General features: G+C 35.3%; 5 protein-coding genes across 11 annotated transcripts; 3 read left to right on the forward strand and 2 right to left on the reverse strand.

Annotated features, from left to right (window-relative positions):
* The first annotated feature begins 60 nt into the window (after window positions 1–60).
* On the forward strand, window positions 61–3,441 carry AP-2mu (adaptor protein complex 2, mu subunit). Of its 3 annotated transcripts, none has more exons than XM_046614122.2 (5): window positions 61–196; window positions 1,025–1,402; window positions 1,511–1,761; window positions 1,894–2,150; window positions 2,268–3,441. In XM_046614122.2, the coding sequence occupies exons 2-5, from the start codon at window positions 1,063–1,065 to the stop codon at window positions 2,746–2,748; spliced, it is 1,329 nt and encodes a 442-aa protein (XP_046470078.1). In that variant the 5' UTR covers window positions 61–196; window positions 1,025–1,062; the 3' UTR covers window positions 2,749–3,441. The 3 variants fall into 3 exon arrangements, with proteins under 3 accessions (XP_046470078.1, XP_046470079.1, XP_046470080.1); XM_046614123.1 differs by having other exon boundaries at window positions 90–200; XM_046614124.2 differs by lacking the exon at window positions 61–196 and adding an exon at window positions 904–922.
* On the reverse strand, window positions 3,434–9,372 carry SCCRO3 (defective in cullin neddylation 1 domain containing SCCRO3). 2 transcript variants are annotated; one of them, XM_046614126.2, is made up of 4 exons: window positions 8,954–9,372; window positions 8,111–8,274; window positions 7,476–7,792; window positions 3,434–7,364 (listed from the first exon to the last, which is right to left on the reverse strand). In XM_046614126.2, exons 2-4 carry the CDS (start codon window positions 8,190–8,192, stop codon window positions 6,762–6,764), a joined length of 1,002 nt encoding a protein of 333 aa, XP_046470082.1. In that variant the 5' UTR covers window positions 8,193–8,274; window positions 8,954–9,372; the 3' UTR covers window positions 3,434–6,761. The 2 variants fall into 2 exon arrangements, with proteins under 2 accessions (XP_046470082.1, XP_046470083.1); XM_046614127.2 differs by having other exon boundaries at window positions 8,946–9,372.
* On the forward strand, window positions 8,950–13,744 carry l(2)41Ab (lethal (2) 41Ab). Of its 3 annotated transcripts, XM_046614136.2 has the most exons (9): window positions 8,954–9,074; window positions 9,306–9,408; window positions 10,011–10,330; window positions 10,424–11,046; window positions 11,182–11,425; window positions 11,529–12,461; window positions 12,592–12,882; window positions 12,955–13,113; window positions 13,278–13,744. In XM_046614136.2, the coding sequence occupies exons 2-9, from the start codon at window positions 9,369–9,371 to the stop codon at window positions 13,503–13,505; spliced, it is 2,838 nt and encodes a 945-aa protein (XP_046470092.1). In that variant the 5' UTR covers window positions 8,954–9,074; window positions 9,306–9,368; the 3' UTR covers window positions 13,506–13,744. The 3 variants fall into 3 exon arrangements, with proteins under 3 accessions (XP_068989937.1, XP_046470092.1, XP_068989938.1); XM_069133836.1 differs by lacking the exon at window positions 9,306–9,408 and having other exon boundaries at window positions 8,950–9,074; XM_069133837.1 differs by lacking the exon at window positions 9,306–9,408 and having other exon boundaries at window positions 8,955–9,074; window positions 10,014–10,330.
* TyrRS-m (Tyrosine--tRNA ligase, mitochondrial) lies at window positions 12,728–16,281 on the reverse strand. The gene is made up of 4 exons (XM_046614119.2): window positions 15,289–16,281; window positions 14,262–15,157; window positions 13,787–14,151; window positions 12,728–12,858 (listed from the first exon to the last, which is right to left on the reverse strand). The coding sequence occupies exons 1-3, from the start codon at window positions 15,435–15,437 to the stop codon at window positions 13,799–13,801; spliced, it is 1,398 nt and encodes a 465-aa protein (XP_046470075.1). The 5' UTR covers window positions 15,438–16,281; the 3' UTR covers window positions 12,728–12,858; window positions 13,787–13,798.
* eRF3 (eukaryotic translation release factor 3) lies at window positions 16,236–23,839 on the forward strand. Of its 2 annotated transcripts, none has more exons than XM_046614112.2 (7): window positions 16,236–16,658; window positions 17,447–17,637; window positions 17,734–17,854; window positions 18,638–19,100; window positions 19,234–19,540; window positions 19,629–20,061; window positions 20,251–23,839. In XM_046614112.2, exons 1-7 carry the CDS (start codon window positions 16,454–16,456, stop codon window positions 20,292–20,294), a joined length of 1,764 nt encoding a protein of 587 aa, XP_046470068.1. In that variant the 5' UTR covers window positions 16,236–16,453; the 3' UTR covers window positions 20,295–23,839. The 2 variants fall into 2 exon arrangements, with proteins under 2 accessions (XP_046470068.1, XP_046470069.1); XM_046614113.2 differs by having other exon boundaries at window positions 16,236–16,517.
* Window positions 23,840–24,494: the final 655 nt, after the last annotated feature.

A 24,494-nucleotide genomic window follows, 5' to 3' on the forward strand; every position in this document is an offset into this window, starting at 1 on the left:
ACATGGTACACTCATCGATTCGATTCAACCTGTTGGATCATTGAACCGGTATGCCTACACGGTATCATCCAGTGACGATCACTGACAACCGTAGTAGGAAAAAGTGGGTGTCGCTGCCGCATTCGCAGTTCTGTGTGCCCGCTGAACAGCTGAACTTCAGCGTAATTTCTACGATTTTCTTGAGTCGTCTGAATGCGTAAGTAAGAAAGTGTCCATTATAATTCATTGCTTTGTTATATGGTTGATTCTCAATTGTTTCCTCGGCTAACACAACTCTACATCTCATCGAAAAATTAATCTGTTCTGAATTAAGCATCGTCCACTTGTCAATCGATAATACTAACGGTCCGAAGAACGTTCGCTCGTAGAGATGGATCTTGGATGTGTTGCATGACGTTTTGAACCATCATTAGATTGTCGGACGCTCGGTGGGCGTTTATCGGGTCATCAAGCGTCATTTTTAACCAGTTTCTACGTTAAATAAAGTCTTGGTCGTTTCATGACTGATTAAAAATATTATTTATCACAGATCCGAGCGAGCTGTACGCGAATTTTCGGTTCTCACTTCCAACGATTCATTGATCGGTTTCCGTTTTCACTTCTCTACAACTATCCGAGCTCTTTGAACAAGTGCTCAACACCGAACTGCTACAAGCAACAGCATTAAATGTTGACCACGGTGTCAACGAATATTCTGTGACAAATACATAGGATAATTTATCGAAATCACAAGTAGGCTGCTTGCCTTTAGACAATTGACTACCCTGAGTGTGAGAAAAATGGTAATCGACCAGTTTCGGCACTGTGAAAATACCAAGTGCATGTCTCTATTAGAATGCATCTCAATTACTACTTAATGACTTTGGAAGGTCAAGAACTAGAGGGCCAAAATTGTGATTGTATTTATTCAAACGAATGCAAAGTAGGCTATCTAATTAGTATATTAAGTGTTGAATCATCATAAATTGTTGAATTATAAATTTTTACGTAACTCTGCCCTGATTAGTTATATATGAATTTACAGGTGCGTAACCAAAAAAGTAATTCACAGCCTCCGTCAAGATGATCGGGGGACTGTTTGTCTACAACCATAAGGGAGAGGTGTTGATCTCTCGAGTATATCGTGACGATATTGGCAGAAATGCAGTCGATGCATTCAGAGTCAATGTTATTCACGCTCGGCAGCAAGTACGATCGCCAGTTACCAATATTGCCAGGACGTCGTTCTTCCATATTAAACGAGCCAATATCTGGCTGGCTGCTGTTACCAAGCAAAATGTCAACGCTGCTATGGTCTTTGAGTTTTTATTGAAAATCATCGAAGTCATGCAGTCGTATTTTGGCAAAATATCTGAGGAAAACATTAAGAACAACTTTGTCCTGATTTACGAACTGCTTGATGGTAAAAAAAATTGCCTATTCCATCGTATGAGTTTCATCTTAAAATCATGCACAAAATGGTATTTGGTCATAATCATTGATTATGACTATTTTTCTATCGATTCTTTAGAAATTCTGGATTTTGGTTACCCACAAAACTGTGACACTGGGGTACTGAAAACCTTCATCACTCAGCAAGGCGTCAAGTCCGCCACAAAAGAAGAACAGGCTCAGATTACTTCCCAAGTTACAGGTCAAATCGGATGGCGACGAGAAGGAATAAAATATAGGCGCAATGAACTTTTCCTTGATGTTCTTGAATACGTCAATTTATTGATGAGCCCCCAGGGCCAGGTTCTCAGCGCTCATGTGGCTGGCAAGGTTAGCAAACATTCTTACCATCTTTTTTCAGATGCCTAAGGATTTAAAAACCGTTTTGATGTTTGACATTATTAGCATTGATGGAACTATTCAAATATGTTATTAATTTTAAAAGTTTTCTCTCCCAAACAGGTAGTGATGAAGTCCTACTTGTCAGGAATGCCAGAGTGTAAGTTCGGGATTAATGATAAAATAGTGATGGATGCAAAAGGAGTGAAAGGAGGAGGTGGTAGTTTAGGTAGCACGGGTGATGACCCTGGAGCTAGATCTGGCAAGCCTGTGGTGGTTATCGATGATTGCCAGTTCCATCAATGTGTCAAACTTTCCAAGTTTGAGACAGAACATTCCATCAGTTTCATCCCACCGGATGGTGAATTCGAATTAATGAGGTAATTGATGGGTTCCAGTAACGGTTCTTTTGGTAGCATCCAAATAATGAGTAAATACATAAACATCGAGTGATTTGAAAACTTGAAAAATAATTATGTAAAATATTGTTGTACCAGATATCGGACCACAAAAGATATATCACTGCCATTCCGCGTTATACCATTGGTACGTGAAGTCGGCCGCACGAAGATGGAAGTAAAGGCTGTCCTCAAGTCAAGTTTCAAATCCTCTTTACTTGGCCAAAAGATCGAGGTCCGTGTTCCGACGCCATTGAATACAGCTGGCGTACAACTGATATGTTTAAAGGGAAAGGCAAAATATAAGGCATCGGAAAATGCAATTGTATGGAAGATAAAGCGAATGGCTGGCATGAAAGAGACGCAGTTGTCTGCTGAAATTGATCTGTTAGAAACTGATACGAAGAAGAAGTGGACACGACCACCAATTTCCATGAACTTTGAGGTTCCATTTGCCCCTTCTGGATTCAAAGTTCGTTACTTGAAAGTATTTGAATCTAAACTGAATTATTCTGATCATGATGTTATTAAATGGGTCAGATACATTGGACGAAGTGGCCTATATGAAACACGATGCTAATCACCAACTTGTCGATGATAAAATACAAAAAAGTAATCTCATCTTTGAAGTGTAATGAACATAAATGTAATAAGGCTATAGCTGCGTTTTACACTTGGGACTTGCGGTATATAAACAAACTAAAAAGTTGCTGGTATTTATTCTCGTAAGTTCAAAGTTCAAACGTCCCTTGTAAGTATGGAAAGATCCAAAAAATTAATGATTTTAATCCGATTACATTATAAGGCGTAATTAATTATAGCAATGTCGCAGTCTTTCGGGGTATTCTCTAAGAATTCGCACAAAAGAAAAGGACAAAACATTCCGCCTAAACAGCCCTTAAAAATGTCAATGCCACCGTTCTGATCAAAATACAATACTTTTCCTATAACTGCTTATTTCAATCAGGGAGCATTTTCATGCGAGGCATAATTTACCGTCAACGATTAAAATAATGCTCCAATATATCGTGAAAATGTATTTAAAATGTGAACGATTTCTCTAGAGATGTGCCCGGCTGGTCCATGGTCACTTGAAGGCGTACGTCAAATGTAGCTTCTGTCTCTCTATATTATATCGATATATTATAGGTATATACATGTATGTATATATGTATCACAAACCGCATGATTAAACGTTAGTGCAGTGTTTAAGTTGATTTTCAGTTATACCCGAAATTATAAGAAAAATAAAGCATAACATTCAATACTTGAACATTACTGGTTTTATTAAAAAATTGAGTACACGAAGCGTTGATAGATTGTAAAAAGTAGTTTGACCGTATATTGAAAGACGATCTCTGTCACTGGTGACTAATCGATAGTTGACATAAATTGGACGAAATTCTTCTAGTCTTTTTACACAGTTGCAACTATCTCATTTTATCACCAAACCTCACGTGTTTAACATTTCTTGTTTTCACAATATTTTCGTGTTTTTATAGTACATATACATTTCCAAATAAGATAATTTAGCAAGCATTCCATTCGTAATAAATACAGCTAATAAAATTCCCTCAGAAATTCGGTCTATGATTTTCTAATTTTTGAGCTGCAACAAAATCTACTCAATACAGAACTCTTTAAAGTGCACGAAAGAAAATAAGTATGTGCTTCAAAATGGAAATTAAACCCTTTTACAGTGATCTAACGAATAATTATACTGTGCGTACTATTTCTTTTATCACGAACACCTCTATCAAATGTGAGTTAGAAATAATAATATCATTTAATGTAAATGATATATGACTTCTTCAGTTTTACGTTTGACAATCAAACTTAGTCAATCAAAATATGAATAAAAGAATTCAATTCAGCTATTGATAATAACACATAATAAAGTACACTTGCATACTTATTTAATGATTCACAGTGATAGAGATTGGCTTTTGAATTGAAAAAAAAATGACTTGTGTGCAACTCATTTGAAAGGTTTGTACCTTTGAGATCCTATACGAATTTAAATGGCAAATAAGCCATCTACTTTTCAGGCTGATATTCTCGTAAAACACTTCAACTACCAAGTAACTAAAATCCAGTGATTATTTTTGGATAATGCATATTACATTACGTAAACTATTATCACTTGCAAAATTTCGAGTGATTTTCACGATAAGAAATGTCACACTAGAAGTAGATTGAATCCGTTATGTTACAGTTATTGAAACTGACTAAATGCGTAGCTAGATTTTATGTGAATACAATGATTTATAGTACAAGTTAACGTACCTGCTAACGTTTCAACGAACATGTCGTTATCATAGCAGTGAAACATTTTATTGGAATGCAGGCTTAAAATGATTTCGGTTAGAACGCTTGAAATGAAATCTATATGAATCGTTATAGTTAGTGACTAATCTGTCTGAATGAGAGATTATGATGAATTAGTAACTGATAGTAGCAGTTTATATACAAAAGTTTATAAATAGATATACATATACATTAATTGTAAGCACACGTCTCGTTACTTATTATAATTTTTCTACATTAATTAATTTTATTTCAATCTTTTATCTGGTTGGCACTTTCCGTAAACTGAGTACATTAGATTACTGCTGTGATTTTTTGACCAGTTCAGTTATCCAATTCTGAATAAACAGAGCCACGCTAAAAATAAACCAAATATTCACTATGCCGAGATATATATTCATTGCAATTTTCAGTATATGCTCATTTAGAAGGCCACAAATGTTAGTACAGCAAATTGATTTTTCGATTAGAATTTTTGTAATTTTGAAAAGTTGATTTCAAAGTGTTTTATAAAAATACAGTCCTTCCGGGGCAAAGGAAACATTTTCGAAAAATAACTATCATTTGTCGAAACTATTCCTTTCCATAAAAACCATGATATAGTATTGTATATGTTCATGACATTTTGTTGATGGTTATGAATATCTTTTTCGCCAAAGTAATTCTTTGTTGTCAAGAGGAATTATATAGAAATTATGTTAAGTGAACTGTCACTGATTTCTGGTAAATGACGATGATGAACTTTTTAACACTGTATACAATATAACTGGAATATTGATCGTTCTAATTGAGGTTCTGGTAAATAATATAACCTACAGTCCAAAGAACTGTAATTCACGAGTACTTCACACAAGGTGATGAAAATTAAGTATATCGACATAACTGGTAATTGGATTTGTGCAAAGGTTTTACGATATCTGTTCCAAAGCCTAATGCAATTTTGTTTTTAGTAGATTGTCAAAATGCATTTGAATGTTACATACTTATCAAGTTGTAACAAAGAAAACCGCTGAAATTAATCCTACACCATAACTGACCGGATTATTCAGGCAACTGATTTATATTTTACCAAGCTATTATACAGGATGACTCAGTACTATCGCCCCACAGACTACCAATGTATTCTTTGGGAAAATCTGTGATTTTTCGTTTTTCATTTCTTATAGGAAATTTGTCGTTTGCAAATTACAGCCGTGTGAAATTGGCTATTCCAGTAGCATCTGATGGCTTAGAACTGAAAGAGAACGCGACTAGCAGATCATCTGCTGTTCTGAGTCCTCAGATGCTACCAGATTGGCCAATTTCAAACGGCTATAAAATCGGAAACGGCAAATTTTCGATCAAAAGTAAAAAACGTTTCATTCGCGGATGTTCAGGAGGACCATATTGGTAGCCTATAAGGCGATCGTCCTGGGTTACCCTGTGTATGACTTACAAGCCAATTTAAGGAGGAAATCAACAACCATGCCACTGCGAATTTGTATTTACAATTTATATAGATAAAATAGTTAAAATGGTATTCTGAGAAAATAAGCACGCAGGAATGGCTAAGGAAAAAGTTTCAACTGGGTTAAAAAAAATTTGAATGAAGTTTAAGAATAAACTGAATGAAATACTTTGTCTTCATTACTTAGCCACTAAAAAAATTGTCACCTCTGCATTATTCGCATATAATTAACTATATATATGATCGTTATTTCTATAGAATTAAATACATACATCAATGAATATGTACTCGATTGGCTAGTCTTGCGAGTCCTTGTATATAAAATACGTTGCGTTACTAGTTCGTTTGTTTCGTTACCTAAATTTTACTTAAATATCTAAAAGACAAATATTATCAGTAATGTATGTATCACAAGTTGGGACCGTAATACTAATTTCGATATAACATATTATGTGCTAAGTCCCGCGTGTTAAAACGATCGTTTCAAATGACTGTTGAACAGTTCTGAACAGGATTTTCCCTGAAATCTTTCTGAACATATCATTAAACTACGGAAAATATTTCTTCCCATCGCTAATCTATACCTGAAAATTCCGCACAGGCTCAAATAAACTTGATTCTGATAAAAACATTTTGGTCAATAATTTAGTATTAACTTTACAGAAGTCCAATTCGATACTAGTTTTCTTTTCTCTCCTTTTTGATGGCAGCTTACTTAAGTCGTGGGAATATCCTGCTTGAAAGTTTTATATATATATATATATATATATATATATATATATATATATATATAAAATTGCATCTTCTCAATTTCTTATTATTTCGCAATATCACTACATCTACTCCTTATCAACATTATCTTTCATTATAATATCATCCTTGGTAATGTTCTGGTTCATCTGATCATTTTCGTACTCCACAAAATCATCAATCAAACTTGGCCAAGCTTCAGTATCGTCGTAAGCACTGAGATCATCGCCAATACTTTCGGCAAAATTAAGAAACATATTCCAGGTATCTCTTGGAATACCTCGTACATGTTGGTGACATTCGAGAAACTTCAACCACCTAACGAGCAGTGGTGGTTCGCGAATAGTGAACACAAGCCTCCACAAAACGAGTGCCATGTCAGCTGGTAAAATTCTCTGGCCGGATCCAACATCCAAGCCAAATCTGAACGTGAATCGATACAAATCTTTGAATAATTCTCCATCCTCCGTCAATTCTTGAACGATTTCGGGCAAACGAGCCTGAATACCACGTATACTATCAACGTGCATTCCCTTAAGGCCAGTGATAAATTCCTGACGAGCAAATTGACACATTTGTTCAGCATTTAATTTCCATGCCAAGACTAGTACTTTGAATTCGTCGGGAGAGAGTTGTAAGTCTTCACAAAGCCTTTCTATGCCGTCAGCCAAAATAATATCTTCATGTGGATCCTGAAAATTGAAAGAAAAATGTAGTGTCAATTAAATAATGCGAAATCCAAGGTCAAATCATTATATGCAGCTGTAATAAAAGCAAGTTGAGATGTGCTTAATGACGTTTACCTTGTACATATCAAAGAGAGCATTCAACTTGCTTTCGGAAGAGTCTTTCTGCTGTTTACAGTCTACAGTTAAATTGAGTCCTAAACTTGTTTTAGGTCTGTCCAGAGGTGGAATTCTTGCATAAGTTCCTCTGGATGTTCGCAGATTATTATGAGTCATGGGAAGCGATCCACAGTTATCTGAACCAACTTTGTTAAATGTTGACAAGGCGCCCAAACCAGATTTGCTGTTGCCGTTTGTGTGAGTCTCTATGGCTGTCAAAGGGCTTGTTTGAAGGCAACCTGTTGGTGGAAAAAGATCCCCAAGTTCCATAGTTTCTGTAAACCAGAGATTAAGTTTAGGCTCCTGTTTACCTTCAGATTCAGGGTTGGGAGAATCAAAAACAGCCAATGTTTGGTAAGTTAAAGAGATATGATATAAATATACTTGTTATGCCAAATGTTGACATATAATAGATTTTCACATAAAGGTACATTTTTAAATATTACTCTATACGATGAAAACAAAAGTACAGTAACATGAAAGTGAAAAGGGAATAATTGATGAGCAGATTGGCCATATTTAGTAGTAATGATTAGATAGCTTTATATTAATCGTAGCAATATAAATTTTTTTTAATCATGATAGTCGCATACCGTCTTTGTGCTCCGAAGAAATTTGTTGAATGTGTGCAGACGGTGGGGATGGCACCTTGAAACACGAGAGACAGTTTCCCATTGATGCTGTCCGTACTTAACGTCAAGGTATATTACCCCTTGCATCAGTGGTTCAGTCTTTGTTTGGCAGTCTTGATCATAAGCTATTTAGTCAGATAACACAACAATCCAATTTGTAGTGATAAGTGCTTATTAAACAGCAATTATTGTTCATTGAAGAAATAGCAGATCGCGCAAATACGTTGTTTCAAAAATGACTGGAGATGGAGGATCGGAGTAAGACGTATTACACATTTCTCAAGGCGGTTATTACGTTATAAAGAAACCAGGAAAACAGCCTTATTTTATTTCATCACTTATTTCCATTATGCCTCGTATCTAATATACACATATCTGTGTATTTATGTATGAATACACTGTAGAAAACATGTATGTATATGTGTAAAGGCGTTAGGTTCAAGGTGGGGATAGACGTGTTGAGTCTCGTTTTGATAAAAACGTATATTCGAGAATGAACGCAAAACAATGAAAATGGGTATAACACATATTTATTGTTTGAAGAAAGAATTGAGACTTGATTTCGAGCCTTCAATTTGCTGGTGATGAAATGTAAGAATATAATCACAGTATACATATAATATACATGTATATATAACGAGCAAACGGGTGAATGACGAAAACAATTGTCAACTTGGTGAATTTTTTATTTTTCTGAAATCGGAAATAACGGGGTAGAGTGAGATCAAGAGAAAGGGAGAGAGAGAGAGAGAGAGAGAGAGAGGAAAAGAAAGAAAAAAATCGGATTAAAAGTTACCTGTGTACCTATTATTTTTTCAGCAAATACAATGACGATTCGCATGGACTCGACGAACCTGCTCGGCGTTTACGAGTGGTAGATTTATGTAGTTATTATTTGCGTCAACGAGTCCGCTCCATTTCATTGGTAATTTTTATTTCACTTTAATGAGAACTTTTAACAATAACGTACTGTACGAAGTTACGAACCCCGCGCGATATCCACCCAACTCAATAACCCAACCGCTAAGATTTATTACGTACAGAATAATCCATCTTCGCCGCGCGTCAAACACAAATGATACTTCTACCCTACACACGATATATACGAACTGATTGATATTTTACGGAAATACTAGATTTCACAACATTTTTTCAGCGAGCTATAAAAGCAGAATTTCTTTCTTCTTGGCAATACATCGCAAAAAATCCCTGCTAGTCGATGTCAGTCACCCTGGTTCTTTCAAGACGACAACCTAACGGTACTAAAATTGAAAAAAAAAACAACATCAACACGAACGTCACCAACCTCGAACCGGAGTCACTTTTCATTCGCAAAATTCCGCGGAAAATTTAAATCATCATTTAAGTCATGTTAATGTATTTCAATATTTATTTATTACCTACTAGCAAGGAATGGCCCATTTTGTTGCAGAATATGCATACTACTTAAAGAGAGTCGCATTTAACAATAGAAATAATGTTCTAATCCTACTTTTCACTTCACATTAATATATTAGACAAAATAGAAACCTACGAACTTGCACAGCTTTCTATGCTTGGGTATAATTTTATTATAATTTACCTAGAACTATTAACTGATTATTCTTTTTTTGGCACCATATTGCTAATCACAGATTGTGAGTATTCCACTTTTATTCCAGCGTACGCGATAAACCAATATCACTGTGAATGTGTTCCCATAGAGACGCTCACAATTTTATTTCAATTGATCAAACAAAATGACTAAGAATATTTGTCGCTGAAGCATAGGTGTTCTGACATATCTACCTTTGACAGTACACTAAGTACAGTCTTAAACTTTTGTAACTATACACAAATATTCCTGATTGTTCAATTGTAGAAGCTGGTACAGCAGGAAATTTTACCGCAATCAAATTTTTAACAATGTGCGACCCAAACTTGGGGGCTTTACCATCGCCGGTCAGCGAACAGAGATCCAGTTATAAACCGAGATTTTTGGACAAAGATGAGAAGACGCCTTCAGATTCTTTGAATGAACCTTCTACAAAAGTAAACTCTAAATTATGGAAATATACTCCACCTGCAGAGCCGCCATCAATTCTTGATCCTGATGATCCGTTGATGAAGCGATTCCAAGAGTCCCTCAAGGCCCACTTGTCTCGTATTAATAATAAATTGAACGAAGAAATCTTCGATCTTGTGCGTATATCAAAAATCTGTTTATATATCGATAGTATTTTCAAATACATATCCATTTTCAAGTTGTTCCATGTGTATTTATATATTCTTCAGGAGGCAGCAATAAAAAAAGCGAAAGATGTTCGAGAACAAGAAGGACTCAAATTGTACAGTGCGCAGGAAGAAATATCTCGGCAGCAATCAGCAATCGAGAACTATCAGGCTACATTAGTAGAGGTGATACAGATGCGCGAAGAAAAGGAAACACAAATATGTATAGTGAAAGATGTGCATAAGGAAGCGTACCAGAAATTGCGAGATGAGAAGGCAAAGGAGGAAGAAATCATTCGGGAACTGGAGAGTTTGTCTTCCCTAGAACGCCAGTTCAGGGAATGGGAAGATGAAATATCTAGTAATCTGACAGTATCGAAAAGAATGTCTGAAAAAGATGCAATGGATCAAAAAGAATTGATTCGCAAGAAGCAGCAGGAGGATTATATTCTGTTTAAAATAATGTCAGAAGTGTGGAAGATCGAATCAGAAATAAAAATCTTAAATGAGCAAGCTGAACTAAAAGAAAAAGAGAAAGGTACGCTCAGTCAAACTATCACCGATGCCAATGCTGATCTTGATGCATTGCAACGAGAATATAAAAATCTGTTCAACACATGGAATAACATTGTTGCTAATATCTCTCAAAGAAATCAGATTTACAGCGAAATTTCTGATGAGAGACAGTGAGTTCCTTGGCAAGCCAATTTTTTTATTAACCCAATGAATAAGTAAAAACTACTTGTAATCTTATTTTCACATCTTTGAGCTATCTTATTATCATTACTTATTACATATTTCACTATTTATGAATATTACAGACAAATCCGAGAATCGTTTCGAACATTACAAACTGGAATAGATAAATTGAAGAAAGAAGCCAACAAAGAAATGGAGAATAACGAAAGGCTAACATCTGTTCAATCGAGAATAGAAGAAGAGATTCAGATCAATTCAAAAACAAACGCCATTGAAAAGGAGAAGATTACTCATCTTGAATCACAGTTTACAAAAATAGCTAAACTGGTCGAGCAGAATAACGCAGAATTCAACGAAATTCAAAGTGTAGGCATTATTCAACATAAAAATGACGTGCATATTAAGTTGTGCACTCTGATTAACTGAAAATACTTACACAGATTCATGTAAATAATTGAATTTATTTCAGGATTACCGACATTATCGCAACATGGAAAAACTGTTGCAAAAAGATATTGAAAAATTAGCTAGCCAAAAAGTTCAAATAGAGGAGCAGATTTTGGCCAAACTGGAAGAAAAAGTGGCACACGACAAAGTTGCTCGATACCTGAATAAACTTTTACGAAATTTAAAGTGCGCGACTCGGGAGCAGGAATTGGCTGTAGTACAGGCTGAAAATAATTATGGAAAAACATTGCTGGATATTGAGAAGTTACGAGGTCTATTGGAAAACAATAAATCAGAGTTGGAAGAACTTGTTAATATTAACAGTGTGAAAGAAAAAGAAATTGATGTGACACAATCAGAGATAAAAAAATACGACTCCATTATTATAAGAAAACAAAGAGATATTGAAATTGTGAACAAACGAATTGAAGAAGCTCTAGAAAATACAGGGGGAGAAGAAATCAGTCCACTTGATTTGAAGATACTAACGTTAGAAAAGAATATAGAGGAGACAGAGCAGATGAATCAAAAACTACAGTTACACTGGCTAAGGCAGGAAGGGTATATGGTAAACCTTACTCAGCAGAGGAATGTTCAGACGCAAGAGATGAGCTTGTTGGCTAAACAGATAACAATAATGGAGCAAAAGAATTTGAAACTCGAGACTGAGCTTGAACTGCAACGAAAAGAAGAGCTTAATATGGGCAGAGTTATAAATAACTATCAACAGAAGTTAGTGGACCTTAATGCACGACTGGCAATGCAAAAGGATTACAAGGACTTCTTGGAAGACACGAATTACGTAACGAAGAATGAGTGCTTGGTATCACTGGAAGAGTTAGAAATGAATATCATTAGATTAAAGAATGATATAGAGCAATTGGAAGATGAAAAATTGAGTGCCAAAGAACGGTTGATCACTTTACAGCGGGAGAGTCTATCTTGGGAAAAGAAGGTAAAGTACTCGACTATCATTCTGCTAATGATTTTATTATGATCCAGAATCTTTGGTACTAAATACAGAGTTTAAATGAAAAATTATAATATAAGAATATTTCATAAATATATTACGAATCTTAATTAAGGTACAATTAGCGCAAGAGACCAACAAGAATATTAAAGACGAACGAGGCTGCTTCGGTGATGTGGGAATAATGAAAAGTGAAATCCAAAGAATGCAAATTAGACTTTCGCATCTTAGAAAGGCTCAGGAAAAGTTGATTCAAGACATGGAACACTGCGTTTCTCGAAGAGATGCAATTGTTGACGGAGCAATGGCGAAAGAGAAAAGAAATCCTAAAGGACAACACAATCAGAGAACCATTTTTCAAAAACGTCTGACCGATCAAAGACTGAAAATCAAACAAATAGCAAAAGTGAGATATTGAATAGTGTTCATGATTATCAATATCCATGAAAATTACCTCATTAACAACTCATAATTCTAGGAAACGAAGCAGATAGACAATCAAATATCTGAATTGGAAGAAGTGCAGAGGACAATGTTAGAGCAGTTGAATAAGGAACAAGAAAGGCTCAGGTTAATCGAAGATTCTATTCCAGACATTGAAAAGAAGATAACTGAAGCTGAAATTATAAAACAGCATGTATGTAAGCTGCATGCTGCGAATAGTCTAGAATGATGTTTGACTATTGCTTAATAATTTTGCAGATAAGATCCAAGCAAGACGTAGTTTATGTTTTATGCATATTGCAACTCAAGTACACACAGCCAGGAATACTCTTAATTTACTTGATATTAATTTTATAGAATTTGGAGATTCTAATACGGAAACAGCACAAAGTCAAAATGTACCAAGACGTCCACAGCGGACGGCACAAGATGCTGCACAAATCTGAATCACTTTTAGATGCGGAATTGTTGAAACAGCGTGTGATGAATGCAGATTTGAAAGAAATATTGGAACAAACGCAAAGTGATTTTCCACTGTTGAAAGATGTGACACGAAAAATACTACTGACACTTCAAACACCGTAAAAACTTTTGTATACAATATATAGATGCCTACTTGTAAATCTGACACATATGATAAAACACTTCTAATTCTGAAATGTTCGTGGCTTAAATTGGCAAAATTATTATCAGGTTTGTTCAATAATTTAAGAATGTACAGTTATCTGCAAAACAATATTCCTCAAGTAATAGGATGCCAAGGAGGATCATGAACAATAACTATAGATTTTTCCATTAAAATAAAAACTAGTTAATTTATTATACACATTTTGTACACTTGGTTACAAATTATTCGACATACTTACATCATCCAATTGTTATGAGATCCATTTCACAATGTAATACGTTTTCTTTCCTACCCTAATCATCGTTAAATTATTTGGCATGATATGAACACCAGGGGTGATTATTTCTTCGATATTTTGAATCCTTTGATGATTGATGTAAAAACCACCAGCGGTAATAATTCTTATTGCATTAGTTTCATCCGGGAAACAATTTGCTTTCAAACTAAGTTGCAGCACGGTCAAGCCTGGCTCAGGCAATATTTCAATTAAAGTTGCCCCTTGAAATGCGCTGACCATCTCATCGGCACTGAGACTGGACAAACTTTCGATCGACTTATCATAAAGTATGGATGTGGTTTGCTGTGCTGTTTTCAAGCCTGCTTCTGTAAAAGTTATCAATTCACATGAGTGATGTTCTGATCAATGGAAATAAATGGAAATGTGAACATCTGCAGTTATTAGAAAATGATACGCAGCAGTAAAAATCAATTACCTCCATGCACCAATCGAGTAACATGTTCAGCTAGTATTTTTTGTGCTGTACGTTGTTCGGGATTTTTTTGGTGGGCAACCATAATTTCTGAAATACGTCCCAATGGGATGAAAGTGAAGAATTTCAGCAATTGATGAACGTCCGAATCTTTGGTGCGTATGAAGAATTGGTAGAGTTGAAAACTCGATGACTTATTCTCCGATAACCATATAGCATTACCAGCCGATTTGCCAAACTTTTCGCCACTTTCTGTGGTGATTAATGGTAGCGTCAGACCAAATACCCTTTTGTCAGTTGCTCTGCCGATCAAATCAAACCCAGCATCGATGTTACCCATTTGATCGCTACCGCCAATTTGAAATCTACAATTGTACTTTTCTAATAGATGGAACCAGTCGTAGCCTTGGAGCACCTGGTAAGAGAACTCAGCAAAGCTCATTCCTGTTTCTGAATTTAGTCTCGTCTGTACAGATGTTTTACTAAGCATTGTACCGAGTCTGAAATACCTTCCAACACTTCTTAGAAAATCAAGCGCATTTATGTCCTTGTACCATTCTATATTGTTGACAATCATAACAGGTTTCACAGTCTTTTTTTCCTCCCAAAAAAGTTCCTCATGATTTTTAAATATCGTTCTAATGTTTCTTGATATTCCTTTTATGTTCTCATTTATTAGGACCTGTTCCATTTCAGTACGCGCTGACTTTCTGTGACTCGGATCTCCTATCTGTCCCGTAGCTCCACCTACTAGAGCTATTACTTGATGGCCAGATCTTTGCCAGTGTAGAAGATTCATCAATACCAATAGATTTCCAACGTGCAAACTGTCCGCCGTTGGGTCAAACCCAGCGTATACCGTCTGCGACGACGCATTCAGAAGATCAATGACTTCTCCTCTGTGTGAACAAAATGGATTAAGTAAAATTAGTGGAATATTAAAATCGTAGGAAGAATGGAGTGCCTTTCGCTTGTTAGAGTCAATGAAATTATTTAAAAAATCATAAATTAAACGGTAGTCTGTACTCACGCCGAAGTGTCTGGAAAAATATCCTGAAACATTCCTCTATCGTAAAGTCTTAAAACGTTTCTACTTTTGTACGTTTTGTACGTTCTAATGTTCTTTAAATCGTGCCTACAGGCTGTGCATAACCTCCATAAATGCCTCCTTATACTCATTTTAAGGTTTATTCTATTTTAATTCTTTAGTCTAATTTCTTAAAGAATTCTTAATTATTCTTCGAAACTCAATTAAGATGTATACGTATATTTTCAAAACTTCCGAACGTAGGAAATAGATTGCTAACAATAACGAAACCGGTATTGTCACGAACTCCTCACATGTGACGCACATTATTATTGCTACAATTCCGGGGAACTTTTACATAGGCCAACATTTCGCCGTACGCTAGTAAAAGGTTTTGACTATTATACATACGGAAACTCAAGAATGTAGTTCGTTCGTATGAATCCTTAGTTATAAACGAAACGAGGTATTCAGATAGCTAGGATTTAAATATTATGTACAACCGTGTAGTATCAAAAATACGGTATTTAACTTGCGGATGAGCTTAAAAAACGTTTACTAAGCGCGCGTCGAGCGATGGTAGGGATGACATTTTTGGATGTAATATTGTAAAACAATATTATCGGTACGAACACGTTGCGTACAATGAGTGTTAAATTTATTCGTCTCGTAAATACGTAGGAATAACGAGAACGAACTACATTGAATAATATGATTCTGATAATTACTATATTTCGAGTAGTTGTGTGACAGGTGCGGTGAACCATAGACAACATAGAACAGATTAGCCGGTAATATTAAAATTTGATATCGATAAATTTTAACGCAATACGGTATTTAAATAACGGAAGGTACGGGTAAAGAGAAATTAACGGTCAAGAGACGGCGACAAGTCCTCAGTGGCGAATCGTATTTCCGAATATGGTAATATTTTGACACCGCAGTTCCGTTTGAGCCGTAGACGTGAACAGACCGAATCACCGAACAGACCACGGGGGCTGCACGCGGATCGTGACTCGTGCGTGTAGATTACAATAAAAAAGAAAATTATTTTTAAAGCCCGTCCGATCGCGATCGCGTTAAATAATCGATAATCTTAAAGAGTCGGAGTGTTTTTAGTGAAAGTAGAATCGAAATAAGTCTCGTAAGTGTCAGTAAAGTGATAAATATGGCGAACAGCGTAGCACCAGACTCGTGGGAGCAGCAGGCGGACAGCGGGGATAATGCGAACGGTCAGGATAAATCGTTGGAGAGTAAATTCTCAACGTTGAATGTAAACGCCGCTGAATTCGTGCCTTCCTTCTGCATACCATCCTCGGAAACGAGCTCGGCAGGCGACAGCCCCAACGCCACCGTTCCTGACACCAGCCACGGTACGTGGATACCTTACCTTACCTATCTTCTCCGTTCCCCAGAACTCCTCCAAAAATAACAGTACATATCCACTAATGATGACGTATCCCTCTGTACTTAACACATGTCCATTATCTGACCGATAACAATTTTCATTTTCCCATCCGCACCGCTGGCTGGATCCGTTACATTACCGCTTACCTGGTGGCGGTTAATTATAACATTGTGATTGTTTCTCCGCACTCCGCATAATAATGCCTTTAATACTCGTCGTTACGGATTTGAACGACGACAAAACAAACCCCGTATATTATCACTAATTAATCCATTATCGTATTTTTATCTTTTTCTTATTCGAAATTATTCAGCATGTAAACTAGGAATAAAGTAAATGCCATGCGTGCCGCGCATTTTACTGCATCCCCGCATTGACCACGGTATCAGACAACGTGGATTCCACTTACCTTGACATTCCAACCTACTTTTCGCTTATACTTGATCGGAATAATTTCATCCAAACTTTTTCTTCCCCTTTGTTCACGTTTCTCTTTTCTTGTTCTGTTCTTCTGTAGATCTTGAGGTTTCTTCCTGTCTATGTCCCGATTACCCATTCCTAATTTACTCATACCAAACAGGCACGATCTCATCACCAAACTGTTATCTTATTTATCACATATGTTGACTAGACTGCACAGCTGTTGGGCGATTAGAAAGTTTCGATGCTTTATTTTTTTTTTCCTACCTTCTTCGTCATCTGGTCAACGATATTATATCGAACACCTGTGAAAAACTACCTTGTCGACTTCAGGAGGAAGCTCTGTCGCCGTTCCACCTGATCCGGCTGGTACTTTAGTCGAGGAACCGCCTGCTGGGGGAGGGGCCCCACCTTCACCTAACGCAACAAACGCCAAGAATGCCAGTCCTGAACATCAGCCGGCTGATTCTTGGGAGGAAGCAGCCGTTGATGCCGACCCGTTATTAACACCTGAGAATGAAGAGGTAACGACAACGGCGATCCGATGTTTTTTCTCTACACATGCGATGTTGTTTGACGTATATTTTGTATACTGTGATAATACAATTGTCGCTTCACAGGCTGAAATTGACGAGGATGAAGAGACGGTGGTAAAAATACTGAAAAAGAAGCCAGTCAAAATAACGGAAGATACAAAAAGCAAAAAAGAACACGTCAATGTTGTCTTCATTGGACATGTCGGTGAGTTGGTAATTTCTAAGTTCATAAACTGCTAACTTGTAGCTAGGCGAACATGAAATGTAAATATTTATAAATACTGGAAGGAAGTATGATTTTATGTGCGAAAAATTTTAAAATACTATGAATTCAAGTGTGTAGATTATTTGGTATTAATCACTGTTCGTGCACAGTGTTTATTGTAGGAAGATAGTAAAAGAACAAAACCAACTTTTGGTTCTGAGAAATAAAAGAAAAAAAAATTGGGATAGTCGTGGAATTTTAAAACTCATTTCATTGGTCATTCCAATTTTTCATTTACCGATTCGTGACACTAAAATATAAAGTGATGCTGTTGCATTTATGGTTTTAAATTCCGTCGTTTTTTGGTGATACCGTGTGTTATATAAAATCACACATATAGGAGAAAACTGGTTTGGAATATTTTATGGCAACGTTGAAAAACATCACGTGTAGATTTGAGCGTAAGAAAGATGGCTGAACATAATCTTTCCTTCCTTAATCAGTCAGACATAGTAAACAATGGTTGAAAAAAGTGCAATCAGTCATTTGTATGTTCTTCTTACCACCTATCATCGTACCTATCTTTATCCTTATTTACTTTGCTCCTATTTCACAATAGGTTTATCAAAATTCCGAGTACAAGCTGTGGCGTTATGAACAAGAAACGTTCGAGTGTCGTGTTGAGCTTATTCGCGGCATTAAATAATTCTAAAAATCATCTTCAGATTGGGATAAACTATTTAACAAATTAGCTCAGATGCAAATTCTTGAATAATTGTACAGATGCCGGGAAGTCAACCATCGGCGGACAAATCATGGCATTAACAGGTATGGTCGACAAAAGAACATTGGAAAAGTATGAAAGAGAAGCTAAGGAAAGGAGCAGAGAAACGTGGTACCTCAGTTGGGCGCTGGATACCAACCAGGAAGAGAGAGAGAAAGGAAAAACTGTCGAGGTTGGCCGGGCGTATTTTGAGACTGAAAGAAAGCACTTTACAATTTTGGATGCGCCAGGACACAAAAGTTTTGTACCAAACATGATCGGTGGTGCTGCTCAGGCTGATTTAGCCGTCCTTGTAATTTCTGCGAGAAAAGGTGAATTTGAAACTGGATTTGACAGAGGGGGACAAACGAGAGAACATGCCATGCTGGCCAAAACTGCTGGCGTCAAACATCTGGTAGTATTAGTTAATAAAATGGATGACCCTACGGTGGAATGGGACGAGGGAAGATACAACGAATGCAGGTAAACATTCATTTCTCAAAGCTGATATGAATATCTGGTACAAAAAGATAAATTTCATACTATTAGAATGTTTCATTCTTTGCATAGTTAAGTTGTAACAGTTCTATTCCAAGTTGCAATAATCAATTTTCAGAGATAAAATCTTACCCTACCTTCGTAAACTGGGATTCAACCCAGCGAAAGACTTGACCTTTATGCCGGTATCGGGCCAACTAGGAATCGGCTTAAAAGATCCAATCCCTGCGGAGCTCTGTACTTGGTACAAGGGTGAAGCGTTCATACCATTCATTGACCAACTACCATCCCTTAATCGTAAGAGTAACGGACCATTTATTATGCCAATTGTTGATAAATACAAGGATATGGGTACGGTCGTAATGGGTAAAGTGGAGGCTGGAGAAGCAAAGAAGGGACATTCCCTTCTGGTCATGCCTAATCGAGTGAGTATATTGAATCATTAATTATTTTGCTCGATGTGTTCTTAGATCAATTTTCATTTACATTCGATACTTCTCGTTGAATTGATAGACGGCAGTAACGGTAGACCAATTGTGGTCGGACGATGAAGAAGTAACGTCGGTTGGTCCTGGTGAAAATGTAAAGATTAAGCTAAAGGGTATTGAGGAAGAAGACGTGAGTCCCGGTTTTGTTCTATGCGACAGTAATAATCCGATCAAAACGGGAAAAATTTTTGACGCCCAAGTTGTCATCCTGGAGCACAAAAGCATCATTTGTGCCGGTTACAGTGCTGTAATGCACATTCACTGCGCAGCGGAAGAAGTCAGTGTGAAAGCGCTCATATGTTTGGTGGACAAAAAATCTGGTGAGAAAAGTAAAACGCGACCGAGGTTCGTCAAACAAGATCAAGTGGCCATCATGAGAATTGAGTGTGCCGGAGTTATTTGCCTTGAACAGTTTAAACTGTTTCCCCAAATGGGTCGGTTCACTCTTAGGGACGAAAGTGAGTATATTATCCTTTTGCCTCATCCATAGCTCGTAAATATCATGATCAAAAGTACAAAACAGTGTGTTACTCTAATTATCGAACTTTAAATTTGTTTTACAAAACTCGCTCAATTTTCAACTAAATCGCAAAAAGCAAGTATATATCAGGAACATTATTGACGATTGCTTATTCATTCATTTTCAGACAAAACTATTGCTATTGGTAAGGTGCTGAAGGTGGTTGAGTAAGTTCTGTTTTACGTTGAATTTTATTGTGACTAAGGACATTATTATACCTACCATCGAACACATTGAAATCACACACAAACAATGTAAACACAAACTTTGAGAACCTATGATCTATCTGTATGCATTAAACATTAGATGATGAAACAATACGCACTCACGGTAAGTGTAATTTGGGATTGGGTGAACAGAGAGAGATATATGCGAATTATATATATTATATATATAAAGAATGATATATATGACAAACTAAAATAAAACGACTTTGATTACAAAAAGAAAAGAATAAAATAGATAATACAAAGAAATGTTTTTGAAAAAACAGCACCACCCCCTGCCCTAAAGGAGACGAAAAAAAAATCTTTTCAGGATTTCGTTGTCGTTGAAATATTTTAATGGCAAGGGGGTAGGGGAGGAGGGTATACAAAAAGGCTTTTTCAATATAAACTGAGGGCGATATTTTTGTTCTACGGAGCTATGTGAAAAATGATAATGGATAGCATTAACGCTAATTATGATTATTATTATTATTATTATCATTGAATTGATGGGTAATAGATGAAACATATTGAGTAAAGCAAATAGATAGTGTTCCACAACAATTTATAATTATTAAATCAATATTGTACTGTTTCTTATTTTATTCTCATTAAAATACTAATTTACTACGAAACTGTTTATTTGTAATAATTTTCACTGTATGTTCTGTACTTTGGAGCATCTTTATGTTCATTAGAAAGAGAAAAAAGAAAAAGAAAAAATAATACGTGAAAACTTTCTGTGATAGAACACAGGGAGAGTAAATTAATTTACATAGATTTTTTGAGGAATGTAGTCTATAAGAAGACAATTGATATGAATATCTTTTGATTTCTTTATAAAAAAAATATCAAACCAGCCACATTGTGCCCTAAAAATTGATTGCAGAAGTATTTATGACAATTATCAGATCACGGCTGAAGTTGTGACAATACCAGACAGGGATGAAAAATCAGTTTGTAAATCTAAAAAAGCATCGAATATTCCTATTCATGTGTAAGGTATATCGATAGAAAGAAGTTAGTTACTCTACTCTTGCTCTGATACAATACACTAAAATACTGGTTGTCATCTCGTCTTCCAAGAAAAAAAAAAAAGAAAGAAAGAAAAGAACACGAAGTCTGTAACGCTCATAAGTACAGAACTTTATAGTGTATTGAATATAATAATCGTTGACATTTTCGTTTTCCATTTTACTTCATATTTCGTACTTTTTTTTTTTTATAATCTATTTGCGAATTTTATTAAAGAGCTTGTCACCATCGGCACATACATAGCTAGGCGAATTCATGGAAACGTGATTTTTGTAGCTTCAGTGAAACAATCACACGGTGAAGAGAAGAATAATTGTAAAATATAAGAACCGGCAATGTCCGTATTGTTATTATTAAATATTATTATGGATTGAACTAATATTAATTATTAATATAAAAACTACCAATAATATAAACACAAACGAAGTATAAGGAGGTGAGCAAACTACAGAAGAATAATAGATATTAAGAGCCTTAGCTCATGCTGTAGTGTGGGATACATTGATATTTTTATATATTGCTGCGCCATCAATATTTACTTATTCAATCAAGTCAGCCGGTTTGGTTTTTACTGAAAAGGCTTGGCTTTTAACCATTTTAAAGCTATCTTTGCGAGGGCCTAAAATTATGAAAAACAGGGAAGAGTGCTGAAAACTTGATGAAAAAAATTAACACAATGAAGTTCTGTGAAATTTTAATATCAAAAAGTATTCAGTGTTTAGCGCTTAATTAGCAATATGAATTCTTCATCAATAGTTGGAAATTTACCAGACAATATGACGTGCTTTAGAAAGTTCTCATAACCGTAATTACGAATATTGTTTAAAAGAAATCGAGGGTTCTCCTCCAGCGAACCATTTTCATGCTGTTCTCAATTTCATTCAATACGATGTACAAATTGTTGTCCTTTGGTATAGGGGGAAATATAAAATGTAAAAATGTGTGATTCGTACAATCCTATTTGATGTATATCGAAGTAGGATAATTTTTTCTTGAGACATAGAGAAGTAGTTTCTACTCAAAGTATTGAAAACTATGAGAAAAACCTAGATAGCATAAGTACAAATAAATTATTTTTGAAATATGCAAAACGGTGTCATTGCTTTCAAAGATAGAAATAGAATTATTTTTTTAATAGTAAGGTCTGAAAGCCTGCAATCATAAAACTGCTTCATTTTTCTCACTGGTATTCAGCGCTCATCCTACTTATACCTTATATAATAAAATTTGGAAAACTGTTCAAAATCATGTGGGAGAAAAGGAAAAATTTTCTTTTCAATTACGTGTTATTTAATGAATGATAGAATGGTACATAATAATATATTTAATCGATTTACGAGGATGCTACTCTTAATTGTGCACGATAATTATTCTTTTAACAGTTAAAATGCATGTAAAAGAATAAATTTCGTTCAAATTTTTGTGAAAGGAAGTCATTGCAGTCACAGAGCGAAGTTTATAAAGTATTGCCTAATAAAACACCGTGATGGAAGATTTGAAATCTTGTACATGGTTGTATATGGTTACATAGTTATATTAAACATGTACATAAACACGTGCGGACAGCGTCAAGTCTGTTTCGTGCCAATCGTCCAATAAATAATCAAGCGGTCCGTTTAATTTAGTTGCACTGTAAAGTTGAACGCCACATTCATATCTTTACGGAGAAACGATTGATAAAGGACTAAACATAATTTCGCTATTATGCATGAGATGTGAAAAATCAACTATAGCCTTTAATACGAACTAAACCGGCTATTAGCTTCCTAATTATCATCTTGGATATGAATTTTGAAGAAATTATCATTTGCTCATGAGTATTTACATTGCAATTTAACTGTAACATATAAGTTGTCAAATCAATTCTTGAAAACAATCGATTTCGATTGTTATCAAACACCATGTCAAGAAATGATTGAATTCAAAGTAAATGAAATGAGTCTTAAAAAATATTTTAAAAAGTTAAATTTTAAGATATAGGTATAAAATTTCAAGAATAAAAGAACACGGAAATTAATGAGACACATGAAACAAGATTACTAGACGCGGGAAAGGTTGTTTCATCATTTTAAAATGAACTTGTATCGGTGATAGTAAATTTTGAAGCTGTAGAAATGAAAATGCTTTAGAAACCGACGCCAAAATGGACGAGGATGGTTTTAAAGTAATATCAAGCACTGTATGCGATTTGATAATTCCCATAGCGACCAGATGTTTTTAAATTAAAATTACTATTTTGACGGTGACAACCTTGTACGTTTAATAATCTTGTATTAGCACTGTCTGCCTTTTTTTACGAATAAAAAAAATCTAATCAGACTTAAACCTTGTAGTGAGGTGAATGAAATGACTTATATTATTATAAAAATGTGCATAAATTGTTTATCAAATGCGCAGTGTTTCCTCATTGAAACAGCATAAATACGAAAATTTTGAAGACATTTTCATATTCCCAATAAATATTGTACATGGAGACAGCCTCTTTAATTCTAGAAATTTAATATCAAGCCCCTGTTATGTTGATTTTATCTTTTATATTCATACATCATGTGATATGTGAAGTGTAATCATATTTATAGACCCCGCACTAGTTTCAACTAGTTTTCACTGCGTGTCGTTCTGACTCATTTAATATTAGCGCTCCTAATTCTGATCAACGATCTGATGTTACGGAAGAAAAAGATGAGTTTAAGTCGACGATATAAAATATTAGGTATGTAAGAAGTTGTTCGAATCAATAACTTGGTACAATGTAATGATAATCATTTCTTGACTCTTTGAGATTGTGTTTGAAATGAAAATGAATTTGCTAATGGCTTATATATTTATTTATATTTTATTCGGCTTTCGGTTGTACAAAAATTAGGTGATTCAATAACGGAATTCAATTTATTTGAATTATTTTCAAATGAAACTCTTCAAAAAATTGACATCATCAATTCGTTATTACGCTTGCTGGTGTGATGTCTAGACTATACATATGAGCTAATATCTGAACTACGGTTTACTGTAATATATGCAATTTCAATTGTCTCCTAATCTCTGGCCAAAGTATTTTAACATAGTACAGTATAAATGTGTAAAGTGGTTTTATAAACCCCAATTTTCTAAACAATTACCTTGTTAAATC

This window comes from Neodiprion pinetum, chromosome 2, assembly GCF_021155775.2.
Source record: "Neodiprion pinetum isolate iyNeoPine1 chromosome 2, iyNeoPine1.2, whole genome shotgun sequence".
In the NCBI taxonomy this organism is placed as follows: Eukaryota; Metazoa; Arthropoda; class Insecta; order Hymenoptera; family Diprionidae; genus Neodiprion; species Neodiprion pinetum.